The 12,357-nt window shown below is 34.7% G+C and overlaps 1 protein-coding gene across 1 annotated transcript in view; it reads left to right on the forward strand.

Moving 5' to 3' along the window:
- LOC129800389 (homeobox protein caupolican) overlaps positions 1–9,501 on the forward strand; it is a 99,276-nt gene extending 89,775 nt beyond the window's left edge. Inside the window, exons 4-5 of the mRNA XM_055844731.1 lie at positions 4,161–4,459; positions 8,051–9,501. Of these exons, the coding sequence (XP_055700706.1) occupies positions 4,161–4,459; positions 8,051–8,835 (1,084 nt within the window). The 3' untranslated portion in view covers positions 8,836–9,501. The remainder of the gene's footprint in view (positions 1–4,160; positions 4,460–8,050) is intronic.
- The last annotated feature ends 2,856 nt before the right edge of the window (positions 9,502–12,357 follow it).

Here is a 12,357-nt window from a genome sequence, read left to right on the forward strand (position 1 = left end):
ACCTATCAAGAAACATATGTGTGATTATCAATGACAGCCTAACCACGGGAAGAGTGCCTCAAATGCTGAAAACCTCCGTCATAACACCTATATATAAGGGGGGTAATGAAAACGATTGGTCTAACTATAGACCCATCAACGTGATCTCTGTAATAGCAAAAATACTGGAAGCAGTGGTAGCAGATCAACTCCGACATCACCTCGAGGTACACAGCATACTTTCCAAGCATCAATATGGATTCCGGCCGAACTCATCCACGACTGCAGCTCTGCATGATCTGGTTAGTGATTTACAATCTGCTAGAGACGGGGGCATGGAAGCTCTTACAATCTTCGTTGATATTCGTAAGGCTTTTGATTCAGTAGACCACGAAATCCTTCTAAGGAAGCTGCATGGATATGGTTTCGTGGGTGTAACGTTGGATTGGATGAGTGATTATCTGAGGGAAAGGAAGCAGAGTGTGCGGTATGGAGAACTACGGTCGGATGAAATTGTCTGCAAGGCGGGCGTGCCACAGGGTAGTCGGTTAGGGCCAATGTTATTCACTCTTTTTATAAATGATATTGAGGAAATTGGAATCAATGGAAGGCTGTTCATTTATGCCGATGACATTTGCATCTTAAATGTAGGCAAAAATAAAGAAAATATCATTGAAAACTCACAAAATGACTTAAATAAGCTCAGTCTATGGGCAGATGCAAACAAAATTACTATAAATGAACGAAAGACTAAATATATGTACTTCGGGAGGAAAAATATTAATATCAAACTAGAGTACAAAAATGAAAGTATTGAACTTGTAGAAAATTTTAAGTATTTGGGTGTTACGTTAGATGAAAAGTTAAATTTTGAAAGTCACATTAAATTAGTTATCAAGAAAATGTCGGCTCTTATGGGGAGTATAGCAAGAAACAAGTATAGAAACTTACCTAAAGAAATTAGAAAAACGATATATTACTCACTGTGTGAGTCAATATTGAGCTACGGATCTATGATCTGGGGCAACACAAACAAAAAATTCCTAAACAAACTTAAAAGAACACAAAATAAAATTGTAAAAATTCTATTCAACTATAATAAGTACACAAAAACTGAGACTTTATACAAAGAGACAAAGGTACTTCCAATAAGACAAATTATTACGGTACAGCAAATCTTACACATACACAAAATAAAAAATAAATTAATTCACACACAAAGTCAATTAGAAATTAATACACAGGAAAGAAGACAGCAAGGTGATATAATAAACATACGTCCTAAAACAACAAAATATGGAACAAAATCTATTACATTTAATGCCATAAAAAATTATAATAATTTACCACAAACACTAAAATCAAATTTAAAAAACCAAACTGTTAAAGAGATTAAGAGATTACTCAATGAATTTTTTTTGAACGTCGTCATTCTGTTAGGCTAGGATCGGTTGCAACTCACGTCACAAAAACAAAAATAAATAAACTTTTGTAAGTTATATATAGCCTTATACTTAGGAAACATTGTATCCTTTAGGCATGAAATAAACTTCAAATTGAATTGAATTGAATTGATTTAACACTTTAGAAAATAAAAAATCATTGCGTAAAAAAAATTTCTCCTAAAAATACTCACGAAAAAGAAATAAAAACACGTATTTTAGGGTGGTAACTTGTTCAATGTTATCACTACACTTTTTCTTACACGAAACACAGTGTTGCATATTTATTATCATCATGAACGTAAAACAGTGTCCTGCATACAGTGGGTGTCAAAAGTTTGTTGCCTCATGTATGTTTGGGAAAACAGGTGTAAAAAATGATAGAAAAAATTACTTTTTAAAATTTTTCTTTTTGAAAATTAGTAGCCTGTTTTCCGTAGATCTCATTTATATATTTCGAAAAAATTATTGCATTTTATTTCATATAAAAAAATATTGTTTTACAAAAGTTGTTTATTTTTGAAAAATCAAAAGTTTGTTGCCTCATTTGAAAAGTTACTCAAAAGGGTCAAAATCATGCAACTAACTTAAAATAAACCGACCATATTTTGAGTTTATCTCATTTGGGAGGCCAATGGTGCGTTTGGACATTTCTAAAGTTGTATATGATAAATACATGTGTTTAAAAGTGATAATAAATAACAAGAAATAATCTTTTTTTTTTTGATAATTCATAAATTAGGTTAAAATGGCATGTTAGACGGAGTTAAAAGGTGGAAAATCGTCCAGAGATACTGCCGGAATGAATCTGGGTCATTAATTGCCAAATTTAATAGAAAATTACGAAAGGTTAGACATAAAATATTCAAATATTATATTAATGAGGTACGAGTACATCTAAAAAACGCTACTGGCAGACCTAGGGTATCGACTCAGAGGGGTGATAACAGCATTTTAAGTATCTCTGATAGTGATCCAATGATGTCTGCTTCATAAATTAACAGATAGTTGGTTACTGAAGGAACACAGGTCCCTACAGTTACAAAAACGAGCGTGTGTCGGTGCCTTAAAAATTTTTAGTCATCTCTAATTGAAAGATAAATTAAAAAATTGTAGAATTAGTTTTAGGCTTTCACTGTCACTTCTTGAAACTTCATTACAGAGGGGAAGGTAGGGTTATATTGAGCTGGGGCTTTATTGTTAACGCCATTTTTTTACCAATTTCTAAAGGAAACTTGGCTTTAACGTAATGTAACTTAGACAGACAATACAATTAAGGATCTAAATTAAAATATGTTTAGGTCATATTTCCTTTAGAAATTTGCTGAAAATATAGCGTTTCCAATGTAGGCCTACATCCCTCTACTATAATTATCTCTACACTACTTCCAAATATGTTTGCCTCTTGGTCATAGCCATTTAGTTCAATAACTACTTAATTTTATAGACTCGACTAGACTGACATGTCATAGACTAAATATTTCAATGATTGTGAATCCTCAATAAATTAATTACAGGAAAATTGTCGATAGAATGAATAGGTCAGTTAATTGAATTAGGAAAGGACTGCACAGGATGTTGCATTGATGGGGAACAATTAGAGGTTCCATTGGAAATGTTCATTGGGGAATTGTGGTGCTAAATGGCAACACTGAAAAATTAATAATGACTCCCCCATTGCAATTGGGGCCTACAAAAAAGCCCATTCTGTGGGCTAAAGTGTCACCACAGGATTTTTTTCCTGGGGTATGAGATAGAAGGTTCTTCGGTCGTAGAAAAAAAATGAGAACTGTTGAAATTGCCACCAAAAAAGTCTCATGCAATCTGATTGTAGGGTTGTATTACCCTCTCTGCAAAATATGTGGCCAAAGTCACCATCTGCTTCTCCATTAAATTGTGCAAGTTCTGTTGTAGTTAATGGGGATGATGCTGAGAGATACAAGCTCTTTCCCTTTTGGCTCCTCTTTGGGGTGTGAGTGGATGGGGTGTGTGCTAGAATTGAGTCAGAGGTGTAGTGCAGTGTGTTATTTTGTGTTAAAACGCGCCGTATGATTTGGTTATATGGAAGTTCACTCGAATGGATTAATCGTCGTCATGGTGACTAAATCAAGCCCCCTTGTTGGCTCCCCCTCGAGTTAGGAGAGAAAAGAGCGTTAAGCACCTCGTTCAGCAACATTCGCTAAAATAACGCGATCACGTCTGCATCACTGAATTCGCGCAAAATTTATCAAAATCATCCAGTTTGTGCTCCAACACCATCTCTTCTCGTTCACAAAGCACTGGGCTCAGAAATAAAAACACTGAGAATTTTCAAATAAAAAATGTTTTGTCACGACAGTGGGAGGCGTCAGAGTGAAAAAAACAAGTGCGTGATCTTCTTGGGTATGAGAAGATGGGCGGATTATAGAAGCAACCACAAGACTTCATTAAACTTTACCAATTGGATACTGGTTGAACTCTGACCTTTCTATGCAAAAATATTTTTAACCCTCCCATTCCCCCTTCTCCAAAAAAAGCTCTGGAAGAAGAGACTGAAGTAGCAAGTGAAAGAGAAATTGAAAGAAATTAAATTCCAATCATGACCGTCTGTTTCCAAATGGGATATTGTTAAAGTTTCACTGTTCCCCTGCAAGAACTTTTCTCATATCGCTCCTGTCTCCGCAATTTAATCCAAAAGATAGAGACAATTGTTTACCACCCCATCTTAATTCGAGTATCAATTTATTGGTGATTTTGCAGCTATGGCATGGACCTCAATGGTGCCCGCCGGAAGAATGCAACGAGAGAGACCACAAGTACCCTCAAAGCGTGGCTCAATGAGCACAAGAAGAATCCCTATCCCACGAAGGGTGAAAAGATCATGCTGGCGATCATCACCAAAATGACACTGACGCAGGTGTCGACGTGGTTTGCCAATGCCCGACGGAGATTGAAGAAGGAGAACAAGATGACGTGGGAACCACGGAATCGCGTTGATGACGATGACGCCAATGTCGATGATGATGACAGGAAGAGCACCGATGGGAAAGACTTATTAGGTGAGTTGTAAACTGCCTGCATCCCAAAGAACTGATGGGGGATTCCTGTCCCCCAGAACTTCCCAGTTTTTTTTTCGGACATTGCTGTCCTATTCCCTGGCGGATATAAATATGTTATACACGAAGTGATGAAGTAGAAGCTCGGCACTTTTAGCAATTTCCAGCAAATGAATGATTGGAGATGGAGATTAACAAGTACGGAGAGTGGAAACCAATAGAACCTTTAAAAGGTTTTGTTACTCTCTCAAATAGCGAAATAACGATTTTTTATCTAGTAAATGAATAGCTTTTATTCTTTCTGAAACATAATCCGGCAGTGAAAGTAATTATCAGGAAGACTAACCAATGATTCACAAAATTATATCGCTCGCAGACGCCACTCTCCAAGGCGGTGGCCTAAAGTGTGGAAACTTGTCAAATTAGTCTACACTTATGGCCATACCCAATTTCTGTACCATGAATACAAAATCCTTGCTTGTGTCGCTGATTATTTAGTTGCAGTGAACCTTATATTCATAATGATAAAAGGTACTGATAAATTAGGTAAAGGCTTTCAAGCTTCACACATTCTCTGGCTTCGAACACTTCATATTTTTCCCATATTCTTTTAATGAATCTGACCTAATAGCAATATATTTTAATATCCAGTCTTGAGGCGCACATTTCCTGAAAAGATTAGGTGAGATTCATTAAAAGAAACATTGGAACAAATTTGAAATGTTCGAAGCCAAAGTATGTGTTATGCATCGCTTGAAGGTCTTCCCTTATCTGGAGCCTTATATACAAGAATTTTTAAACTCAAAAATCACGTTATAGTCTATTGAAAAGTAGATCAAAGGACTTTCTAAAGGGTGTCCCAATCACGCAAGATTTAAATTTAGCGGCATTTCTGAAATAAAGCTAGGTTTTTCAGGACAATCTGTCCTTCCGGTGAACGTCGTAATTTGTTGATCAAATCCTATGAATCAAACACACAATTTTACCAGAGCTTTCGACACTTTTCGTGTCTTCCTCAGTGGATATTGGTTGGTCTTTTCTTTAGGATTTTTGTCACTAATTCCTCTCTTTTCTTATGCATCAGTTTTGAATTTGGTTAGAAGCTAAAGATAATGCTAAACTGATGCATAAGAAAAGAGAGGAATTAGTAACAAAAATCCTAAAGAAATGACCAACCAATAACCACTGAGGAAGACACGAAAAGTGTCGAAAGCTCTGGTAAAATTGTGTGTTTGATTCATACAATTTGATCAACAAATTCCGACGCTCACCGGAAGGACAGATTGTCCTGAAAAACCTAGCTCAGTTACAGCACCGTCGGCTATCCTTTTAGACCACAATTTCTGAAATAAAGATCCCCAACAAATAATAAAAATACTACTACGTGACAGTTTATAGATTAGGGTTTTTAAAAAATCCATCACTAAATGACAGACCAACGCTTTTTTGTTATTAAAAAATATTTTAAAAATAATGAAATAATTTAAAATTAGTAATATAAAATCACAGAACTGAATCAATTGGGGAGGCTCAACACATTTGCCATCCAAGAACTAGCCCTTCAAATGATTAAGCTGATTAACATTACCGAGTTTATGAAGCCTAAATTGGAAGATTTGTTCATTAATAAATTAATTAATTATGAATTCATTAATATTGAGAACATGTGGTTTTAGCAGGACAGTGTGACATGTCAAATAGCCTGTGAAATAATGCAATTCCTGCATAAGACATTTCCTGATTGTAATTTTCTCTATTGGTGATCAGAATTGGTCCCTTAGATCATGTAATTTTAGACCATTACATTTTTTTTATTCGGTTATTCGAAGTCACAAGCCTAAGCCAATAGGCCTACATCCACATCTGTGCATTAAAAGAGCACGGCGTTATCACACTTGCACATTAAAATTTTAATGTGATTCACATTAATTGTCGCTTCTGAGCGTCCAAATATGTTATTTGTGTCTTTGAGTCACTTAATATTTTGAGTTTTTCTATTTATTGATAAAGAAGTGGACTTGGCCTGCAAAAATAAGTTTAAATTTACCTAAAGCATAAATATTTTTCACATTAAAAAATTAAGAGGAAATCGCATTAATTTTTCGCATTAATGCTATAAATCAATTTATATCAAATTTTGCGGGCCAAGTCTACCTTTTTATCAACAAATCGATGAAATTTTGAATATAAAATGATTCAAACACACAAATTACACGTTTGGACTCTCACCAGCGACCATTAATGTGAATCATATTAAAATTTTAATGTGCAAGTGTGATAACACTGTAACACTGCATCATTGAAATTTAGGATAATTTGTCCATAAAGGTCATGGAAACCTTCGACGAAAGGATTCATATGCCAGCAGAGCTATGAAGGTTAATTACTACATGCGATTTTTAATTCATAAACCCTATGCACTTTGTTTTTTAATTTATAAAAAAATTTAATTGAGAAAAATGTGTTTTTTATTTAATTTAAATCTTGCGTAATTTATGCGACACCTTATAAAGCGTTGAATTTTTGATTTTGTTAAACCCAAGGTTAAAACTTTAACGATCTTTTGTAAAATGGTTTAGAGTTTGATTTTAAAACACTTTTAAAAGTTTTAGATTTAGATCTATAAAATATTTGTTTTTGTTTTATACGGTTTTAAATTTTTTAATTCTATAAGATCTCAGAGGGGTTTGATTTTTACTAGGTCAATAGGGATTTTGATGCTATACTTCAAGATTTTTGATTTTATAAGATTTTGAAAAATTCTGATTTGGAAAATCCATTAGATATCTTGTTCTTATGGGGTATTTTATTTTAAATATTGTTTAAATTGTAAATAGATTCTTATTTTTAAAAGTAAATCTTTATTACAATATTTGCATAGTTGAATTAGTAAATTTGTAACTTGTTATTCCATGTTGAGTGATTTATAAATTCGTTCAAATCGATTTTGAACCGGTAATGATACGATTATGAACAGATAAGTAATTTTAGCCCGAAAATCAATTTTATTACACTTAAAATTATTTTGTGGAGTCTTTTAAGTGATTTACAAATTGACTTAAATCGGTTCAGAAGCAGTAAACGGTAAACGATGTGAAAATACTTTTGAGGGAGAGTATTTAAGTCTCAAGTTCGAGCACTTCGCAAAGCCTGGGACGCTTTGCCACCCCTTTTGATTACGATAAATATGACACGGTGTAAAAACTGTGATGCATTTTTCAGTATCTTCAGAAAAAAGAAAAAAATAATAATGTAAAAAATATACTTTTTAAGTAAATATTCAATTTAATTTATTAACAACACTCGCTATAAAATGAATATTCAATCTCTCTCTTTCCCAGACTTAGAAGAAACTAAGTCTAAGCTCTCTGCTTAAGAGTAATTCAATAGCTAATGTTTTGTTATGTTCTTGCAACTTTATTGACCGCAAACTTAATACATGTTGATTGCTTTAGTAGTTTATGATGGCGCAAAGTGAAGCTCTAATGAAATGTCTTGAATTAATTTCCCTCAATGCTCATTTCTCGATTCTTCTCTGCATCACTTAATCCTGACCACAAAATCATGTTTCTTTCTCTCTCTTTTTTTTTTAAGATTCTAAGGACTCAGGAACAGGCTCCAGTGAAGACGGCGATCGACCGTCCAACCGGCTAGAAATGTTGGACAGATCGGGCGCCGGCGATGGACGAGATAGCGAATGGTCAGAATCACGACCAGGCAGTGGTCCTGGTTCTCCTGAAATGTTCGACCGATCCACCGTCAATCATCCCCTCCTCCATCCAGCTGCCCTGCACTTCCGCCCTCCCACGAGTTCACCACCCGATGGCGGCCCACCGCCGGGCGCCAGCACCAATCCCAGCGTTATCAGTAAGCCGCGGATTTGGTCGCTGGCAGATATGGCTAGCAAGGAGAGCAAAGACCAGTCCCCAGAACCACCCCCGCCCTCAGCAGCTGCCGCCGCGGCGGCAGCACTCTATGTACCCGCCGGCCCAGGCAAACTTATGTCGCCTCTGGCCGCTCGAATGCACCACCATCCGTCGCCGTACGTCCGGCCAGACTTCTACCGCACCTTCTATGCACCGTCACATCTGACGGCGCCTCAGGATGTCGCTCTCATCGAATCCTACCAACGGACCTTCGGTGCTAGTCTAGCCCACAATGGCCTCCCTATGAACCATCCCCTCACTTCCATGATCTCCAAAGCGGCGGCAGGCGGTGGTCAGCCACCATTTGCGCCGCTCAGCCTAACCACCTCCAATGTTGGCAACGTGAACACTGCTCCACCTCCTGGCGCCTCTCCATCCGCCTCCAGCACCTCCTCGGGCGACGCCACGGCTTCCAAATTATCACCTGGTTCGGCGCACACCTCCAAACCATGACCATTGGATTTCATTAGCGACCAGCAAGTGCTCATTCGACCGTGATTCCCAACCAACCCCCCCGGAAACTCTTCCACGAAGTGCCCCCCTACAAGGGGCGCACTCGGAGACACCCTCAACACACCCACACAATTTCGGACAATAAAAAAATGTGATTGAACAGAACTCTTAAAAAGCACGTGCTTAAAAAATTCGAGGCCGAAACGCGAAAAAAATGAAAGAAAATGGGCCGCGATATTTTTTTTGAATGGGGAGAAGAATTTGCGAGAAAAAAACCTTAAACGTTAGGAAATTGAGAAAATAAAAATCAGGGTACGAAATCCGGTGCATTCTTCATTATAATATGCAAAGTGTTTACAAAGAATTAAAAAAATAAATAAAAGCTTTTAGAAGGTGAACTTGAAGCTGAAAGGAGAGGAAATCCAGCTGAAGAAGTGTTTTCGCGTGTCTTGAACTCTCTTGGACAATTAATGCAGATTTCACTAAATTATTGCAAATTAATTAAGGAAAAATATAAAATAAAAAAAAATTAATAACCAAATGGTGTGCTGAAGTGATGAAACCAAATAGTATTTTCTCCTCTTGGGAAAATAGGCAAAAAAAAAGGACAGGAGCACGCGAGGGCGCAAGAACAAAGTGTCTCAAGAAGAAGTGACTGAGAGTGAAGAATGGGGACTGAGAAAAAAACTAAAGGATAATTCAAGATGAAAATTCCATGTAAGAATTTATCATGTGAGGAAAGTGTGTGAAGTATTTATAGAGCAACAAGAAAAAAAACACAACTATACATAGTAAATGTAAATTAATTACAATAGAGGAAAAGAAGTGAGTAAAAATAGTGTTAAATGTGATAATGGACTCATTGATTTTCACTGTAAGTAAGACAAAAAGAAAAAATAAACAAATATAGTGAATTCTTTCTTTTGAGAAGATTTCTTCTCACCCCAAAAAACCTGAATAATACAAGTTTCATTTCGACTAAAAAAATAAGTCTTTATTTAAAAGGCAGAAAAGGAAAAAAAAATATAATTTATTGTCGTCTCTCAATATACAAAAATGAAAAACTAAATTAATCGCAAAGGAAAATATCAACGAATTCCCTTTTGAATTTTTGAATTTGACAGTGTTTGTAAATTTTCACAGTGACAGTATTTCATTTGAGAACTGTCAATACCCTGTTTCTCGAAATAATTTTTTTCTGCAAGAAATTGAAAAGAATAAAATTATCTGTTGTTAATTCAATTGACGTTTCTTGGAGTGTCAAATTTAAAAACTAATGGCCCTGGCACAGCTTTTCAATTTAGTGAAATTCAATCGATTGAAATTTTACCTGTCTTACTCTTTCAAACTGAAATCAGATACAGCTGACTCTTTCTGTCAAATGAAATTTCAAATTGAAATTGAAAATTTCATGTTGAATTTGAATTTAAATCACATTCATGTGTCTACAAGTTTTTAGAAACAGATTAAAATTATCGGTTGACATTTGAATTTAAAGTGACATTTGTGTTTTGTCAATTTAATTTCACTCAAATTCAGAAGCATATTGAAGACCAATTTCTAGTTGAATTTGTATTCAAATCCTTTTCACTTGGCAAAATTTTACACTGATTGCAGTTTTCTTATTTATCACATCACTTAGATTTGACGTTTTTTACAGTATCAATTTTCAAAATCATTCCATTCATCTGTCAAAATTTGACAGTGATAGTTTGGTTAAAAAAAACTCAAATTTCCTTTGTTCTCAAATCACTCAATTTGTAGTAATATAAATTTCATTTTAAATCCGTAAAAACCCGTAAAGTCCGTAGAGATAAATTTCTGGATAAATTTAAATTTAAATCATTTATGAATGTCAAAATTTGACAATGCTGTAACTGTTTGGTATGGAAAATTAATGATTTCTTATAGATCGTAATTTTAGTTTCAGTATTTACACTTATGAACAAATACTTTATAAACAAAAAATATCTACAAATTAATCTTTATGACTCCGGCACACATTTCAGATTAGAAAAATTTGATTGACTGAAAATTGACATTTAGGGGAAAGTACCCATGCTTTACACGGTCCCAAGTTTCATAATGACTAAATTTTTCCTATGTTTCAGAATAAATGTGACTCTGCAATATATTAAAAAAAACACGACACTTTCCTTTAGTTCTTGAAATATAGATGCGATAAGTCACATTTAATGAAAAACAGGCAAAAATTTAGTCATTATGAAGCTTGGGACCGTGCAAAGCATGGGCACTTTCTGCTATTTCTTTTTTTTAAATTCTAGAAATGTCAATCCTACTCGTACGCATTGCTCTTCTTCTTTTTCTTCTGAACATCATAAAAAAAATCAATGTAGTTCAATCCAATTTTGAAAGCGAGATGAATTTTGATTTCATAAATAGTATGACAGAGGCACTAAACTTGACATTTCTTGTATTGTACAATTTGATTTTCAATTCAAAAAATTAAAAGTTTTAAATTTATATTGCGTAATTGTTTTTGTTTTGTCTCATGTAGTCTCATGCGTGACGACTTTAATTTTCTATCGACAAAATAAGTTTCTATTTGGCTCTAAATTTCATGAAATCAAAATTCACATCTCGTTCCTTCTCACACATTTTGAATATGTCCATTTCATTCTTTCGCTCTCTAAATTCGATTAAGCTAAATTAAATATGTTGTGATAACTAAAAGAAGAAGAAGAGTGCGAAAGAATGAGATAGTCATATGCAAAGCGTGTGAGACAGAAAGAAATTGGAATTTCGAATTCATGAAGATTTCCTGATCTAAAAGATATGCTGGAACCCTGGAACAATATAAATTTAGCTCCATAAATTTAATGTTTATGGCTCCGGCACACCTTTTAGATCAGGAAAATTTCTTGAAATTGAAATTCGCATCCCTTTCTTTCTCACACATTTTGCAATGTCTATCTTATTCTTCTACTCTTCAAATTCGATTGAACTAAATTGAATTTGGTGTGATGTTTAAAAGAAGAAGAAGAGTACGAGAGAATGAGATGGACATATGCAAAGCGTGTGAGACAGAAAGAAATTGAAATTTTGACTTTATGAAGTTTTCCTGATCTAAAAGATGTGCTGGAACCATACAAATTTAGCTCCATAAATTTAATTTTTATGACTCGGGCACACCTTTTAGATCAGGAAAATTTCGTGAAGTCGAAATTCGCCTCCCTTTCTTTCTCACACATTTTGCAATGTCTCTCTCATTCTTTTACTCTTCAAATTCGATGGAGCTAAATTGAAATTGATGTGATGTTTAAATGAAAAAGAAATAATAAATAATTTCTAAATAATTTCTAAATAAAATTACTAGTTCTAAATAATTTATTGTTCCTAATACTTCTGGCATACCATTTAGTTCGGTAAAATTTTATGAAATCAAAATTCGTGTCCTTTTTCAAAATTTTTGCAGAAGTCAATCCTACTCTGTCGACTAAAAATTGGACTGAACTAAGTTTAATTTGGTGTGAAGTTCAGAAGAAGAAGAGGAAGAGTGCA

This window comes from Phlebotomus papatasi, chromosome 2 (genome assembly GCF_024763615.1).
Source record: "Phlebotomus papatasi isolate M1 chromosome 2, Ppap_2.1, whole genome shotgun sequence".
Classification (NCBI taxonomy): Eukaryota; Metazoa; Arthropoda; class Insecta; order Diptera; family Psychodidae; genus Phlebotomus; species Phlebotomus papatasi.